The 19,084-nt window shown below is 39.5% G+C and overlaps 1 protein-coding gene across 3 annotated transcripts in view; it reads right to left on the minus strand.

The window, feature by feature from the left end:
- The window catches only part of LDAF1 (lipid droplet assembly factor 1), a 72,488-nt gene that overhangs the window by 51,844 nt on the left and 1,560 nt on the right, over nucleotides 1-19,084 (minus strand). For all 3 annotated transcript variants that reach the window (XM_075179715.1, XM_075179713.1, XM_075179714.1), the window contains exons 2-3: nucleotides 13,563-13,637; nucleotides 12,567-12,711 (exon numbers count right to left, since the gene is read on the minus strand). In XM_075179715.1, coding sequence (XP_075035816.1) covers nucleotides 12,567-12,659 — 93 coding nt within the window. In that variant the 5' untranslated portion in view covers nucleotides 12,660-12,711; nucleotides 13,563-13,637. The remainder of the gene's footprint in view (nucleotides 1-12,566; nucleotides 12,712-13,562; nucleotides 13,638-19,084) is intronic.

Genomic DNA, 19,084 nt, shown 5'->3' on the forward strand with positions numbered 1-19,084 from the left:
TACTACAATGAAATATGTTCTATTGTAAAGTATATTCAATTATCTGCCAAATATAGGGTGAAATACAATATGCCAGTTATGGCAGGCAGGTTTATATTTTCATCTTTCCACAGACATTTTTGCCCTCCCAAAATGCAAAGTTTAATTTTTTCCAGTTATTGCACCCCATTAAAAGCAACTATAAATTATTAAACAGTTAACTTATTTTTGCCTTGTAAATTGGAAAAAATGTTCCGATCAACATCTTTTTTTTACAATAAAAGTAGTCACATTTAATAAATAACAGGTGAAACTGCAGCTACCCAAAAAGCATATCTCTTGTTTCCCCCCCCCCTTTTTTTTTTTTTTTTAATAAACATTTTACATTGCCAGAAAGCAGAGAAGCTGCATAAAATAGCAAGTGGTAGCAGGTATTGGGGTAGGCAACGTCAGACACATCTGAGTGGAGTATGTTAAGGAAAGTTAGAAAAAGGAAAACATTTTTCCACAGAGGAAGCTTCTCTGCAAACATGAAGAGGTTTACCTCATGGAAAGAAGTGCTCCCAAAATTATTTTAAAAAATGATTTTTTTAAAAAAAAAATGATTTACCATCAAAATAGATATTTAAGAGATGCTTAAACCACATAACCAGAGCAAACCGAGTATCAGACACAAAAAGACGTTCATCATCATAATTTATATAGCGCCGCTAATTCCACAGCGTTGTACAGAGAACTTATTCACATCAGTCCCTGCCCCATTGGGGCTTACAGTCTAAATTTCCTAACATACATACACAAAAAGAGAGAGAGAGAGACTAGGGTCAATTTGTTAGCAGCCAATTTACCTACCAGTATGTTTTTGGAGTATAGGAGGAAACCCACACAAACACGGGGAGAACATACAAACTCCACACAGATAAGGTCATGATCAATCGAACTCATGATCCCAGTGCTGTGAGACAGAAGTGCTAACCACTAGGCCATCGTGCTGCCCACGTTGAGGAAGAAGTTGATGTGCCACATAGGAGTAATGGCAGAATCTACAGCTCTGTCCATCAGCCTTCACAACAAGCCCATTATCCACAGTCTACAAGGTAGCTATCTGGGCAAAACAACTTCAACGCATTTTTCTATAAGCTACATAAAGTGTGCAGGGGTCTGTCCCCGACAGGTGGAGATTTCAGACCAATCCATGACTGTTCTAATACAACCATTAACTCAAGGGCCTATAATAAGCATATGAAAGAATTAGGTCTTAATCCAACCTCACATGATTACACCTTCTATTCCTGCCCACACAACGCATACTTGAGAATAGATATGCTTACGAGTTGCAACGGCATCTCTAAATTACTGCTAGACACCAAAACACAAAGTCAAATTCTTGGTCAGACCACTCCCTAGTTACAGCTACATTTGATCTTCGCGAAGGACCAAATGGTAGATGCTCTTGGAGGATACGTAAAACTACCCGGGTAACCAGCAATTCTGGGACGATCAATACGGTAACTATAGCTTATTAATTACTGATATAAACCTACAAGAAGATAACATTGCAACAGTGCTGGGAAGCACATAAGGTGGTGGTTAGAGGAAGGATAAATCGGTTAAGCAACTCACCATAACAAACAAAAACAAAAAACATATTGAAGACCTCAAAAGCAGTGTAGGCTACAATCACTTGAGCAATCTCACAAATAAAAAATCTCCTCAAAAATTCTTGTCAGCTAGAAAACAACTCAAAAAATTGAAAAATCTCTTTGTTGGCTAAATCCGTTCTCTATGATAAAAAAGCAACAAAGCCGACACTATGTTGGCAAACAGACTTTAAGCACAAAGAGCATCCCATACAATACATTTAATAAAATACACCAGAAGAAATCCACAATACAACACAAGCAAAAAAAGATCATTAAATCTTATTATGAAACATTATATAACAAACATAGAGAACGCCCAGCAAAAGATAATCCTGACATAATAAAATTCCTGAGCATCTTTCCTCTAGCAAACTGACCACTTCTGATAGACTCCGTGAGATCATCAATGAGGAGGAGACAATAAAAGTTCAAAAACCCGCAAAAGCCCCAGGATCTAAAGGGTATCCTATGTCTGATTACACAATATTTGCCCCAAGTCTAATCCCCCCCCCCATGAAGACCTTCAACAGTATCATGGAAGGTGAATATTCACCCCAGTACAACTAGAGCAAATATCACAGTTATTCCAAAGCCAGGCAAATATCATTCAAATTGTACTAATCACAGCCCAATTTCCTTACTAAATACTAATTTCAAAATTTTCAGAAAACTCCTGTTAAATAGATTAAATCCGTTACTATCCAATTTTATACAACCCAACCAGGTGGGGTTTGTCTCATCCAGAGAAGTGGTAGACAATACATTAGATGTAATACCCTACATCAATAATAAATAAAGCATTAGAGGAGTGCCGGCATTTTCACAGATACTGAGCTCACCGACTTGGCGTTGCCCACACTAGTATTTTCGTGTGGTTTTTCCCAGGTCTATTAAAAAACTCTGTTAAGGTCTGAGCTGTGGATAAGCTGCAGCTGGTAATTTGTCTATCCAGTAAGGAGACTGGCCTACGAGCAAAGTGCTCCAATCACATCACTGCCTCCCGCTGTTTTATAATAACATGTGACAGCACTTCAGAGGGAAGACTGAAGTGTCGGAACAGAAGAATCAGCACCATGTGTTTGTATATATAATTGTGCCAAGCCCAGCCCAAACCTTGAAATTTAAATTTTTGGGGGTGACCGCTAAAAAGTAGCTTTGACGTAAATCTAGTGTTCTCCTATTAACTAACCTGTTTTCCATAATGCTGCATGTATCAAACAACATTCTGTGCCATTGACATGCAGGATGCAAGCAAAACTTCAGTGCCTAGTACCGAGAGCATCTACCAAAAAAAGAACCCCGAATGTGGAGTACATAATCTAAAACAAATTTGCTCTCTAAACTTTGAGGGTCAAATCTATTAATATTCCTAAAATATTTCTAATTCCTTTTCAGGCTTTAGGACTGCATGGGAAGTTTGTCATATTTATTCCCATCCTATATTCTACTGAAATAAAATAATACAAATAGCCTAGACTTTGTGGCAAAATGTTGTGACATGAAATGCAATAGGCTAAATTTTTACTGGAAACAATGAACTGCATCTGTGTGCATGTAAGCACGAGTCAGATTTGCATATTGCATATGTGTCCTAAGAGATCAGTTATATGTGTACAACTCATTGCGGTCTATTTACTATCTTCTGAAGGCCCACCCGGCTCAAGCATGTGCAGAGGGTCCTAGGACTGGCTTAGTGAGTGGCAAGACTCATCTTAAAGCTGCCAGCCAGCATGGCCGAGCATCACATATAGTATGACTGCAAGTACTTACGCTGCTTTTTCAGATATGAATAGACATATCTGATGCAACTGTAAAAATCAATCATGTAATCCTAGATTTACAAAGGCTTGTGTGTTAAACTCTTTACAAAGAAAGGTCATACTAAAAAATCAACAGCCATAACATTTTTCATACCCTCTTCACAGTAGTCAAATCTTTTCAATTTTGCTGAAATAAGATTGACTATCTCTGTAATTACATCTCATTCTGTCTCATCCGTTTCCTCTTTCAACTTGAATGGTTCTTATTTTATAACCAAGTAATCTCCCGGTCCTGCTTTTAGGTAAAATATAGTATATGCTGTGAGAGGAAGCTGTTCTACCATTAAAATATTTTCCAAGTATACTAGCTCAAACAGTTTACTACAACAGCTGTCACTTCAGCAAGGACTGGGCGATTGGTCAGGATTGAAGGCAAGATGGATGCTACACAGCTGAAGATGGGCAGGTAGTTCACCTTCCAGCATGACAACGTCCCTAAATATACCGTCAAGAAAGTAACACAGTTGCTTAAGGTTAGGAAAGTGAATGTCCTTGATTGGCCAAGTCAAAGCCAAGACCTAAATCAGATATAAAATCTGTGGGTGGACTTGGAGAGCAGTCCATTGCCGCTGACCATGAAATTTGACAGAACCTTAACAATGCTGCAAGTTAGAATCTTTGTGCACAAAGGCCACAGAGACATATCCAGACAGACTGATGGCTGTAATTAGCAAAAGGTGGCTCTACAAAGTATTAAATCAGGGGACTGATCACTTTCCAATCCCTGTTATTCTAGTTTATCTTTTTACTAATTTTCAGAACCGTTATGTTTTTGGCATTATTTGAATGTTGAGGCAATAGGTGTAAATGAAGCTGGAAAAAGTTTTGTTTCATTTATTTCAATTTCCATGGGGTAATGTGACAAAAGGCAATAATTTTGAGAGGGTATGACGATTTTCTATATGCACTGTAAATGCATTCACTGCTATTGTTGCCAGCAATATTCAAGCAGTATTCAATTCCCAGTAATTGTTAGATAAAAATTGGTTGGACATACAATAAAAAAGGTCAGATCCTTGCATTTCATTCATAGATATTAAAGATCACAGAAATACCACCCCTCAGTTATGAATCCTGCTCAAATCCTGGAAACCGATAAATCAATGTATTTTTATTTATTTTTTATAAAAAAAAGAAACTAAAAATATTTGTCAATTGAACTAAGGACAACTTTTACTTTCAAACAATACAGAAATTAAATTTGCTCAATCAATTTATAATTTCACAGCAACTTTTGCTTTCAGTAAACAAGGGTCAAACAAGGAGATGAATTGGGAAAAGTAAATTAATAAGGGCACAGGACAAATGCGATTATAGGCAGTAAAATGTTAACACGTTCACATGTAAGACATGTGCATTTGAGACTTCCCATCACATATGGACCACAATTGTGCATGTATGAATGTATTTTAGCATACCAGACCTATTTTATTTTATAAGTTAACCCAGGTGACATTTTATTACATATTTGTGCTACTGTATTCAATATTTTACACATACCAGCTTGGAACACATAATAGGTTTATATAACTCTGTTTCTTTTGTATGCTGTATCTAAACCAAACTTAAAAATCTATACTCCGCTATTTTTCCAGTTTATGAAAAAGCTGAATTTTGAAACAGTGTTGAGTAATGAAGCGTTTCTTATAAAAGTTTTAATTCCGAAGCAAAATTCTGCACTTCTAAAGTGCCAGGATTTCTGAGCCTTAGAGCTACAAATAGTTGAATCTTTATTCCCGACTAAATTGCCTGCTCTTTGTCATCACCATTTTCTTTGAAAAACAATGATTGTAGTCTGTGATATACCCCAGCAGCAGGGAAGTGAATAAAAAGTATGGTCAGAGAAGAAGGCAGGGGGAGCAGTTAAAAAAAAAATTGCCAATGCCAGAAAGGTTTTATTTAAAAGGTTAGGTTTTCTTTAAGGGTGTGAAAATGGATATAAAATGAAAAGTAAGGGCTTAGCCAGGGTAGGAGAAAGACGCACGGCCGACAAGCTCTGCAAGTTTGCAAGGTATATCCAATATCATCAAATGTATTTCTCACATTTCCTTGAGCTACAGAGTGCCAGCAAGTCTCTAGAAGGACACAGTCTTTTGGGCTGGTGATTTTGACCATTACAGCAGGCTACCTGGACTTACAGATTGCTGCCTTCACTCTCACTGCAAAATCAGACATCCTCAGGCCCTTGAATTTCCTCTAGCCCAGTGAGACCAGTCTGTCAGCCCCCAGCACAATAAGGAGGTTTCCCCCCAAATCCACTGCTAGTTCTCCCACCCAGTATGGGTAATTGTCTCTGCTATGCTAAGTCCAGAACTACACTAGAGATACCTGCAGCAGATTGGAGGAAACTTCCAGTATATGGGTCGTACCTCATCTCTTGCAGCCCGGCACTGCCACGGCTCTTAGTCAGTGAAGCCTTACCGGAGCCCAGCTTAGCCAGCGGGGAAACTAGACAAGCATTCCAGCATGTAGTCACAGACCTGTAAGTAATCTTCTGATCCTTCACACTGTCTCAGATCCATCTTGGTCTATAAAATCGGGTGTACACACCTGAACCCTTTTAAAGTACCAGACACCTCTCAGTGATCAGACACATTGCCTGTATTTATTCCACAGAACCCAGGGCTTTGTCTGCTGGCCTCTGTATAGCTAACACCCCTTCAGCTTCACCGGGATTATCCACTGCCACCACTCCCATCTGTGCCTCTAACGCTAGTATCTCCTGTGGCACATAGATGTGAAAAGAGCCCCTCCTGGAGCACTCATTCAATTTCAGTACCACCTTCTCATGTACTGTAAGAAGCAATTTAAACCATGAAAAGCTGATAGGCACTACTTAGTCTGGCTGTGTGGCAGCCTAACATTTGTTTAACCATTATCAAGCTCTTAGTTGGGTGGAGTAATCCATAAACACATGGAGGAGGGTTTTTGAACACAACAATATGGCATTTAGTGTTTTTGATATGGCCAACTAAGTCAGGGTCAGCTCAGCCTAGACAGTCTTTTGTCCGTTATAATGTCCCAAAGAAGTCACAAAGCTGCTACCGGAGATGCAGTGTCCTTCAAATAGAGGAATTAAGCACCCTCCCCAACACATGCACAACCTGGATCTGCAATGCATGAAGAGGATGATAGAGATTCAGTCTCTTAGGTAAACAAACAACTTTTCAAACGGAAATATCACGGTCATTGTGAAAGAGCTCAAGGCTGAAATAATCTCAATTTGGTACTTAATTTAAATGAGCTAGAACGGAAGACTGACAAGCTCTAGTTCCAGGGACATGCTGCACCAAGAGATGAATAGCCTTAGAACAGATATCAAGATGCCCCCAAACACTAGCGAAGACCTAGAAAACAGTTCTAGGCATAATAACCTAGGGATCAAAAATGTCCCAGAGACTATCAAGGCTACTGACCTAATTCCCTAACTGAAGGGATTGTTCATCCAGCTACTTTTACAGGCTCAAGAGAAACATCTAATAATACATTGTGCTCAGTGTCCCCAGACCTAAATCAGCAGACGATCATCTGCCTTGTTCTCCGACTTCTACTATGTACACAACCTTGCTCCAAATATGCTCAGAAAAAGAAGGTTCTTCATAAGAGCCCTACATAATCCCTTCCATTTCACAAAGGGAACACACACGTTGTCAAGAGCCAGACCATGGATTGGACTTAATTAAAAAAGTTAGGTATCGTGACCAGCAAAGTCATCATCTCCTGTCATCCAACACACACAAGCCCTCACCTGAGTGGTCACAGGCTTAAGACCACTATAATTGAACTGTAACGCATACTTCTAAACAGTGATAACACTCCAGATTAAGGAACTACACTAGCTACTTCTCAGATGATAGATAAGACATTAGAGGACTCTGATTATTGACTGCATGTTTATTGTGTCTCTCTTTGCCCAGTATTCTTTTGTGTGTATTGGTGGTTTTATAGAACGCACACTCTTGCAATATTAAGTATACAAAAATCCAACATTTAATGATTTACCTCTTTTTCACAAGAATCATATACATGCCTAAACTAGACACCGTACATAGTTCTGTACCTTAAAAAATATTATTAAAATAATTAACAAGATCCAACATAGCTACAAAATAGAAACCATAGGTTTTAATCTGTCTACAGGGGCTTCCTCCCCGCTTGTTAAGTGGTTTATATGGTATGAGTACTTTACGAATCACAGTTCAATCTTTGATCCGTGAGTACTGTGGAATGGTTTTTGAGTTAAGTTGGGTACTTGGGCTAGACCCACTGGTACACTTTCTATAACCGGATAGTCTCTTGTCTTGTCTTGTCCCCCCCTCCTCCCCTTTATCCGTCTGTTTTTCTTGTCTGTTCACTTTGCCGTCTTTGGCTTATGTATACTGGGTCATAAGATGTGTTGTTGTCTGTACCAATGTTTTTTCTCATTTTTATTTACTTGTTTGATTGTTTAAGCAGTGTGGATTGTTCAATATAACTGATCTGCTGTATGTACTCTGCAACCACTGCTATGTTTGTAATAAGCTTTTCTAAAAAAAAAAAAAATTTAATAAAAACCTTTTGAGTTAAAAAAAAATAAAAAAATATATATATTATTTAGGTCATCCCTTTTCTTCAATTTGCTCACTTTGCAATAGGATTCAAACAAATCACAAAAATATGTTGAGTTTCCAATATCAGTCCTGCCTAACTTTTGTATTGGGAATATAGTGGAATAATTGTTTTTAGTGCTGTTCCCAGAACATATATACGGATACAGTCTGTTGTGATCTGTAATAAGCAGAATGCTGTATCACCGACACAAAAATGTTCAGACATTTTCTTAATAGTCCTTGAACAGATTCATCCAACACAACATGAGCACTTACAGTTTGATGCTCAACCTGTGCACGGGGTAGCCTCTGGCTCAATCTGCAATCTCCTTATTCCCTGTCCTGTGTAGGGTGATTTAGTTTCTGAAACCCTGAGCAACAAAGCGCAGTCTTGATACTTGTTAAAGAAAGAAAAAATGGTGAAACGCGTTGGTAGATTTGGGAGAAGACCCTCCAGTATATGGGAAAGGAGTTTAATGACTGAAGAACTTTTATACCTGTGACTCAACATCTTTATATGGCTCTGTTTCGCTTATTTAAAAACTCACATTTGGTAGAAGTACAACAACTCTCGTAGAGTATGTACATCATTTACTTTTGTGCTGCATGTTTTTTAGTTGAATAATTGTTTTATATATATATGATAAGTTGACTCTTATTTAAATATCCCATGCACAAGGGATGGTCATAATAACATACTGTGGTGTTTGAATAAGTGATGTTTTATATCTTCGCCACTGCACAATTTTTCTGTTTGGAGAGACACAAGCAGTAATTCATCTTCACTCTCTTCAGATTGAAAGCTCATCACATCAGAGTTTGTGAAATCACTGATTATCATGGATACCACGTGAAAGCAACTTGAAACAAGTTTGGTTCCATTGTGGTTATACCCAGAAGTTCACTAATATATATTTTATGAAAAAAAATATATGTACACATATACAAGTAGGTACATATGGGTATATCTGCATTAGTGTGGTAACTGAATACAATGTTATATTAAATGCTATTTTTTATGTGCTTCAACACAACAATGACAATGCTCTATGAATGTTTTCTGTGCCTAGATATATTACTTACAAGAGATGGGAGCGCCTGAAACTTTTTCATGGCCTTGAAAGTAGAGAAGAGCAGCTTAATCTATTATTTAATTTGGTGCTATTGTCATCTTACTCAAGTCAGAACATATATTCTTTTGATCAAAATGATTAGCGACATAAAAGTAAGGTGAATATATGGGTTATAAATCCATCTTCCATATAACTAGAAGTATAGAAGAGGCATTTAGCAAATGATAACTTGTTGAATGTACACATTGTTCTCATCAGATTTTATAAGTAACTTTTTATTGTACATCAGTTCCAGCCTTTTAGCTACAAAAAAAATTGTTCAACAAATGGTCATGTAACAACAGCAAGTTCCAAATCTAAGAGACATAATTTTAACAAACAATATTTGCCATCTAGTAGCAATACAGGTGATTTAGTCACTATCCAATATAAAAATAACTTTTGTGTTTCAAATATTAAATCATGAAGTGCCCCAAGGGTTAATGCCTACAACAGGCCTGTCCAACCTGCGGCCCTCCAGATGTTGTGAAACTACAAGTCCCAGCATGCCCTTCCAGCTATCAACAGGTTGATTACTGGCAAAGCATGCTGGGGCTTGTAGTTTCACAACATCTGGAGGGCCGCAGGTTGGACAGGCCTGGCCTACAGCATCTGTACAGAGGCGCCGGAGGGGCTTATAAGTATGCATTGCCTCCTAGAAGTACTATATATGTGAACTGCACAAAGAGGCCAGACAAGAAACAATCTGATGTATAATCCATGACTGGTTGTCTGTGTTAATGTTCAATGAATTCATGTACTTGAAACTTTGTCAATGCACTTGTAAAGTTGTACTTTTATTTTTTACACCAGTTTATCAAATACTGTATATACTCGAGTATAAGTCGAGTTTTTCAGCATATTTTTTGTGCTGAAAAAGCCCCCCCCTCGGCTTATACTCGAGTGATGCTCCAGGACTCCCAGCACCGGTTACTGCGCATGCGCGGGTTTTATCACCAGTACATCCCGCAACAGAGCCAGACACAGAGCGCACAGCGCTTACACAGGGGAATACCGCTACATCATTGGGATTTACAGCAGCCACACAGTGGTCCCGAGCACATCCATAGATGCCCTAAACATCCGCCAACAGCGGAGAGAGGTGCGCATAAGGACACGGAAATCAGATCTGGGAGCTGCAGCATCCTCGATTATGGCAGTTAAAGCGCATTAACTACCATTACCAAGGTAATTGCACAATATTGCTGTACACATACATAGGACAACAAGAGCAACATCCATAATCATATTTCCTTCTGACATCCACCAATGACTGCTTTGTGTATGAAGACATTACAGCTTACTGTCTGCCTACACACAGACTATTGATGTTCTGCCCATCGGCAGTGACACTATACTGCTCTATCCGCCTATCATTATTGCTATTACTGTGATTGTTTTTGTCGCATGTACTTTGAAATTTACCAGTAGCTGCTGCATTTCCCACCCTAGGCTTATACTCCAGTCAATAATTTTTCCCAGTTTTTTGTGGTAAAATTAGGTGCCTCGGCTTATATTCGGGTCGACTTATACTCGAGTATATATGGTAATTATATATAAAAAAGGGCAGAAGAGCTCCAGGTAATGGGTGTACTATCTTGTACTCCTGGGTGTATCATCACTACCACATGGTGTAACAGTCCGTTTAATATATAATATATGAGCAATAATCACCACTCTTTCTAGAAGATCATAAACAACACCTACTACCCCGATTCCTCTAACCTACAGATAAAAGCTTACACTCTAATCTGTGCCCCGGCGGTCCTGTGTTGAACCCAGCAATCTGAGTCAATACTCTGCCTACTACCCTGCATTCCTGATCCTAAGCAAGGCGCCAGGAGGAACCAGCAACAGTGACCAGCAAAGAGGTACTGCAGCAGGTATAAATAACATCCAGAAGATCTGGTTCTCTTTTGCATATCTGGTGGGACTGCCCCATGTTGCAAACGTTCTGGTCCCGGGTGGTGTGCATCACACGGAAGTTGCTAAGTCAAAGCACACCCAACACTCCGGTGTTCTGGCTATTAAATAAAGTGGATATGCCTCTCTCTCACGCTTTAAAAAAATCTCTTTTAAAATCTATAATCTCGGCTGCTAAGGCAGTAATTCCAGTGAAATGGAGATCAACTACGCCTTCGAGTATTCAAGACTGGTCTAAAAGATTGGAACGTTATAGGATCATGGATGAGATGCACCTTTCAGCCACAGATTCTTTCCGAAATGTATTATGCCATTTGGGGTCCATGGTTAGACCTTTTAGACTCTCCAGAATCCCCGATCTCAGATGGGACTAATTGATTGGATTGGATCCTATTTAGCATCTGAATATTGGCTTGGTAAGGAGGGCCATATGGGTTTGTCTTATGTATTGCAGATATACAAATTGTTGGGTTAGCGGAGCACTAAACTGTGGTCTTGAGCGAGGATTTTTGCTTAGTTCCCACCCCCCCCCCCCCCCCCCTTTCCCTTCCCAATGTGGTTACCTTTTCCTTCTTTCCCTTTGCCTGCGTGTTATATGTTATGAGCAGCTGTATGTATGGTTTGGCATATCCCTTTTCTAGGTTTCTAAGCATATCGTGGCCTGGTGCCATGATGTCATTCTGTTATTGCCAATAGCTGATCATTCAATTTTGTTGACTCTGCATTTATAACCTGTTTGTGCTATTAAAACCCAATAACAACTCATTAAAAAAAAACAAAAAAATACCATCCAGAAGTAAGACGTTCCAGGTGAAGGAACCTGATGGTGGCAGCTACTTCTCTACTACAACTGGTGCGCAGTTGGCACTTACAGTTGGTGAGTGTCTGGAGGCCAAGTAACACAGTTGAAGTGGTCAGTGACGGTAGGTTACCGATGGCAAGAGGAACCCAAGATGAGTCGTTAAAACCACGTCAAACAGCGAGGATGGTGGCAGAGTGATCTAATCCTGTCACAAATACTATTCCCAAATGATAATAAGGTGATTTGTAAACAATGTTGTTATTGAAAAACATTTATCAGCTTCGTGGTAGAATTAGGAGTTAACGGTTTTGGAGAGCACATCAACATTGTTGTAACAAAATAAGTGAAACAGTAACCACAGCTGTCTGCCAAGTTGTGTGTAGCCAATATTAAAAGAACATGAATATTTTAGAGACCAGACTAGTATCTTGTCAATTTGGAACAACTTAAAAATAAACATATTTTCCACTTCAAAGGTATGAAATAATTTTATGACAATATTGTGCAAATCTTACCGAAATTTTGAAGCTATACACTTAAGAAAAATGTGTGAAGTTTCCTTTTAAGGTTGAAAATAAGCTTTTTTTCAACATAGCTGCTTCTCTGAATTGTTGTTGTGTGAATTAAAACAAAAAAAAAATCAGTAGTCAATATTTTAATACACAGCTTAGTTAGAGCACATAGCTAAAAGGACTAACCTTAGAGTTGTTATTGATGGACTGCATGAGCGAGTTCACCTGTTTCTGTAATTCCTGCATTTTCTCTTTACACAGACCTTCCGAATGGGTCATACTTATTTCCTGTTGCCAGTGTACAACTAACAGTGTTAAATGGTTGCAGGGTCTAGAAAGCAAAAGAAAAAAAACAATATTTCTTTCATCTAAGCCACAAATGGCCAACATGTATTATACAGCAATATAGCTCCCACCATTTCTAAAGAACAACAAAACCCCTTGCATATATTGAGTCCTAATGGGATCTACTGCAGGTCAAACTGATATGGCTACATATGGAGGTCCCAGTGATGACCACTTTGCTAGGAAGTGGCCTGTTCTTCTGAGAGTCGATGGGAAGTACCCAGAATTCCGGAGTCTCCAAGACATTCAAGGAGAGTGGGAAAGTATGTCCCTCACTGTCTGCTACAGAAGCATCACCCACCAAAATTTACAATTGCTACAGAACTATTATTCAGGATTCAAATACTCTTTTGTATTTAAGGGTCACCTGTAAAAATAAATGTTATCTGATACAGCAGTACATAAAAACAATATCATGCTTGCACTTTCCCCTCAGAAATGATTAGTTAGATTGTACGCTCCGTTGAGCAGGGTATTCTCACCTCCTGTCTTCACCACTGTTAACTCTGCTCTCCAGCTACTTAGCCCTCCTCCTTGAGGACCCTCTTTCCCGCGTCCCCTCTCGCTCCCTCCTCTCCCCTTGGGGGTCTCCCTGTCATCCGTGCCTTCCCTCTTGGACTCCGTCGTTGGCGGACCTACCCCTTTCCCCTCCTCCGCCCCTCTAGCTGTGCTTTGAGCTCACCGAGTTACTGTGATTATTGTTTACTGTACTGTGCTGTCTCACCTCGTATTGTAATTTCGTTTGTCCCTGTACGGCGCTACGGACACCTAGTGGCGCCCTATAAATAAAAATTAATAATAATAATAATAATAATAAATAATAATAATAATAGTTACCTGGATTTATAAATCTGTATTTTTCATTTACTGTTGCCATAGGAGAACACAGGGAGTGCAAGGAATTACAGATGCCTGGAAAAAATAAAAATATAGATATAGATTATATAGGTGTTACTACTGAATGGTTTTTATTACATTGGCAGAACTGCACTGGCAGTATATGGCTTTACGCTCTTGTACAAACTAATAACACGATGAGTGATGCTGGGTGTATTGTGCATAGAGGAAGAAGTGCTAAAATAAAAAACAGCCAAAAGAGGAATGAAGGAGAGAAGCAGTTTGTATTGCTCTGCAAAGTCTATTAAACGTCCTTCATTATACTATGAACCATTGTGCACCTAGCGCATTTATTTGTGCATGCACACATCAGATGTTTACTGCCCCCTTGATAAATCAATATGTGCCTAGTTTTGTGGGATTATGGACATTTCCAGTCTGATCAGCAATGGAAAGAGTGAAGACTTTTCTTCAAGTACCAATCTACAGCCATTTTAGGGTCATCACCTTATTTCAACTTTTTGTTTTAGCCCTAATAGGCTGCTCAGCCGTTTCATTCCCTTGGTGAAGTCCCTAAATCTTTACGTTTTGAAACACAAGGGGGCATATTCAATTGTCGGCGGAAATGCAGAAAATAACGCGCTCGGCGCACTATTACAGTTATTATGGTAATAGTGCGCGTAAAAACCGCTCCCTGAGCTGCGAGCTGAAATCCAGCTAACTATTACCGTAATAACGGTAGTAGTTTTAACACGGCGGGGAATCCGGACAATTGAATATGCCCCAAAGAATAAAGCTGGGTACACACTACAGAAAATTACTGCAAAGTCCCGATGAACATACAGATGTGTACACACCTACACGATTTACCTTCAGATCTGTGCTCTTCATCTCTCATAACTGTCTGCCGAAAAGATCGTGACTCTGCAGACTTTATAGGAATCTGCCTACACTGCTGGTTGTGAGGGTGTACACACTTTCACATATGCCCGACATTGTTCCATCATCGATTAGGATTTTTAGGAAGTTTATATATGATGTGCTTTGGTGCAATAAAACATGATGGTGTAAGTATATACAGCTTGTTGAGCTCATTGCGCAATTTAGAAATGTTGTTATCTGTGTGTCGTATAAATAATATTAAAAGTAGAAGACTTCCATATGTAAACGCAGATCACATGACAAACTGTCATTTATCGTGTGATCTGCATGATAATTACATGAATTTTCTGTAGTGTGTACCCAGCTTAAGAACAAGTACTGAGGATTGCATTCAGAAACCACAAACAGGAAATAATGTGGCAATAATAAAAACAAGGATTTGCAAAAATACTATTCCAAGATTCTATTTGTGCACGTCAATAAGGATAGTGACAGCAGAAACTATTTTGTCCAGTGATGTATAACAATCAATTTTGGGATATAACAAAACTGTTCAAATTAAAAAATAATTCTCTTAATGCATACAATGCAGTTCTTTAGCTTCAGTCAATAAATAATTGGCATCATTTTGTATATGGTTACATAGTAAAACAAGAAAGTGCAAAGATACAATATTACTTGGCTAAAGTAGAGACCATTTATAAACTTCAATCCTTTCATCCACTCCAGAATAATAAAACTGGACAGTTATACTTGTTCTTTAACGTAATTATAACGTACAGTAATAGGTTTTGCAAGAGAAATATATAACATTGTTTCTTCAAGTCCCAAAGCATTTACAAAAGGCTACATTTTAATATCATTTATTTACAAGGTGCTGCAAAATTCTGTACAGTGGGAAAATACAGCATAGCAGATAAATTATATAGGTTCAATAAGCAAAAGTATAGAACATACAAAGGCAAAACAAAAACTATTCAAGAATGATAAATGCAAAAATACTAGGAAATTAATCAGTAATGGTCGGAGTAGGCTGGAATACGGTGGTATGCCATACGGCCACTTCTACTGCCATCATAGTAAACCATACTTGCCAACTTTCTAAAGTTGGCTTCCGGGAGCCTGCTGGGGGAGGTGGGCGTGATGGGGGACGGGGCTCCAAAATTCGCGTCATTTTGGACCCGCCCCCGTGATGCAATGATGCAAATACGTCGTTTTTACACCATGGCCAAACGCTGCAATTCCCGGTGAATCTCTGCGTTTTGGACCCAATTCTTCCCACTTCACTAGGAAGTGGGCACATGCAGGAGATTGCCACACTCTCCCAGGAGTCCGTGAGACTCACGTGAAATGCGGGAGTCTCCCGGACATTGCGGGAGAGTTGGCAAGTATGAGTAAAACTATCAAATTCCATTCACTTATATTTTCCATACTGCCACTTCTACATTTCCACTTTGACCACCGAGTAAGATGTAACAGGCAAGGTACAGAACAAAGTTATCTCTAGCACTATGAGCAGCCATGTTGATAGGGGTCATTACGTATGAATCCATCCGTGACAACCTGACACTGCCATAAACTACCAGTATATAAACTGTTACATCTCCATTTGATTTCTAAAGTAAATATCTCATTTGTAGCACAGTTCTTACACCAGTAAGTCAAAAAGAAATTTAAGGTCAAATGATTGCCAAATTACTATGTTTCCAACATGAATAGCAATATCCAAAATACAGTATGTAGGCAAACATGGTAGATATCAAAGATTTATAAACTGAATTAACCCCAAATAATATTTACATACGTAATACAGGATGCAGTACTATCCCGACTTTTCTTAAATGTTGGCTCTTTTTAAAGAGAAAATCATTCAGAAGTTGCTTGCTGCACACTGCTTTCTTTCTAGGTTAGTCTGCACTCACATTAGTAAGCCACCAATTTGGAGCAGAAAACTGGTATGCAACAACAATGTATGTTACAGTAGACTTTTTCTAGTAAAGTGTATCTAAAAGTACTTGAACCTGTTAAATAAAAGACCTTTTCTTTTCATTGGGGAGGGGTGGCCTGCAGATGTCCCTACGGACGTTTTATTGGCCGACATCAGCCGATTTGAATTCTACGGTATGATGGTGGCCAATGATGTGGAAGTACATGGTTATGTATACATGTAATAAGCCTGGCTTGCAGAGTGAGAGAGAGACATTCATTGTTTACAGATATAAGTATTGTTAAAAACACTACCGGAGCCTGCAAGTTGGGCAGGGAGTTCTATTTGCAAAAATCACAAGTAACTATAAAAATAAAAGTATCCACAAAGGTAAACCATTCCTTAAAAAAAAAAAAAATCGAAAATAGATATAAATATATATGTCATTATACTTTTAATACTGGTTAAAGTACCATCATCACCATTTATTTATATAGCGCCACTAATTCCGCAGCCCTGTACAGATAACTCACTCACATCAGTCCCTGCTTACAGTGTAAATTCCCTAACACACACACACACACACACACTAGGGTCAATTTGTTAGCAGCCAATTAACCTACCAGTATGTTTTTGTGGGAGGAAACCCAAGCAAACAGGGGGAGAACATACAAACTCCTCACAGATAAGGCCATGGTCGGGAATTAAACTCATGACCCCAGTGCTGTAAGGCAGAAGTGCTAACCACTTAGCCACCGTGCTGCCCATACCAAATGATCAGTTTGTGTAAGAAAAAGAATAAGAGGCAAATTCAGGGGGATTTTTTCCCAATGTTTCGGCAAAATTCTATATGCATGTCATAGTTACCTAATATACACTTCTAAGCGTTCTGCTTAACTAATATATATATTATAGACACACAGTGTATATATATTATATATATTGCAATGTTGTTCCTTTTATAATTAAAGGACATCTATAACAAAATATATTCAGCACTATGAAATGGAAAAGCAACCAGCTAAACCTCCCAAGACTTATACTGGGACATAACTTTTACCAGCCTGCTGTGAATATAAAATTGCCCTGGGGAGAATTCACATTAGGACAGTAAGAACTGTACTCTGCTTACAGAGTGCTGGGAATAATAATAAAACAATATCTAGTTTACCCACTGCTGCATTTTCCTTGTGCTGCAGCCGAGACAATAAACAGAACATTAATATTATATATTTTGTAAATATTAAAGGAGAGATTAGGGCTTTGTTTACATAATTGTTAATTAACATGGCTCATAAAAATGCATTAAGCCACCACTAAACCCAAGATGCAAGTCATTCTATAGAAATGGTAACATTCTTATAAAATGTTTTCGCTGTTTATAACTAAAGATATTGGAGAATCACTGCATAATTACTTGCCCCCAAGGTTCTTTGCTACCACTGTTTTAGTGGGTAGATCCTGTTAAACATTTTGGTATCTGGACACCCACACACAGGGCTTTTTTTGACATAGAACGCTCAGGACAGCATTCTGGCACCTTTTTTCCATGGATTTTCAATTAACCTTTTATTTTCTCTGCGGTGCTGCTACAGTGCAGCACTGCATCTTAGTGTGTGTCCTGCTTCCGGCTCCGGCAGTGTCGTGACGTCACGACCCAGTCAGTGAGAGGAGCCGCGATCAAGCAGAGAAGCGAAAAAAGAAGCGTAAAAGGTAAGTACAGACTACAGAAAGCGGGGGAGGGGGCGCAGAAAGAGAGGGCTACAGAAAAACGAGGGGGGAGCAGAAAAAGAGGGCTACAGAAAAACGAGGGGGGAGCAGAAAAAGAGGGCTACAGAAAAACGAGGGGGGAGCAGAAAGGGAGGGCTACAGAAAAACGAGGGGGGAGCAGAAAGGGAGGGCTACAGAAAAATGAGGGGGGAGCAGAAAGGGAGGGCTACAGAAAAACGAGGGGGGAGCAGAAAGGGAGGGCTACAGAAAAACGAGGGGGGAGCAGAAAGGGAGGGCTACAGAAAAACGAGGGGGGAGCAGAAAGGGAGGGCTACAGAAAAACGAGGGGGGAGCAGAAAGGGAGGGCTACAGAAAAACGAGGGGGGAGCAGAAAGGGGGGTACAGAAAAACGAGGGGGGAGCAGAAAGGGGGGGTACAGAAAAACGAGGGGGGAGCAGAAAGGGGGGGGTACAGAAAAACGAGGGGGGCAGGAAGAGAGGGCTACAGAAAAACGAGGGGACAGAAAGAGGCGAGTTCCGGCACCTTTTTTCTTACAAAAAAAGCACTGCCCACAGATATGTCTAAGTTCCTGGACCTGAAGGCTTGACCTGGAGGGCTCAGCAAGAAGGAAGGTTCAGGTCAGTAACAATTCAACAAGTAACCGTGATGGTTTCTTTAAAGAATAAATGGACAGCACTGTGGTTAGCATTACTGACCAACAGCGCTGGGGTCATGAGTTTGATTCCCCAACAGGGCCCTTTCTGTTTGGAGTTTGCATGTTCTCCCCATGTTTCCAAGTTACCTGCGGTTGCTCTGGTTTCTTCCCACACTTCAAAAACACTGGTAGGTTAAGTGACTGCTTAATCAAATGGACCCTGGTGCAGGCCTGGCCAACCAGTGGCATTCCAGGTGTTTTGAAACTACAAGTCCCAGCATGCCCTGACAGCTATTGGCAGGCTATCTACTGGCAAAGCATGCCAGGCCTTGTAGTTTCAAAAGAAAA

The sequence above is a fragment of the Mixophyes fleayi genome, chromosome 7 (assembly GCF_038048845.1).
Source record: "Mixophyes fleayi isolate aMixFle1 chromosome 7, aMixFle1.hap1, whole genome shotgun sequence".
NCBI lineage: Eukaryota > Metazoa > Chordata > Amphibia > Anura > Limnodynastidae > Mixophyes > Mixophyes fleayi.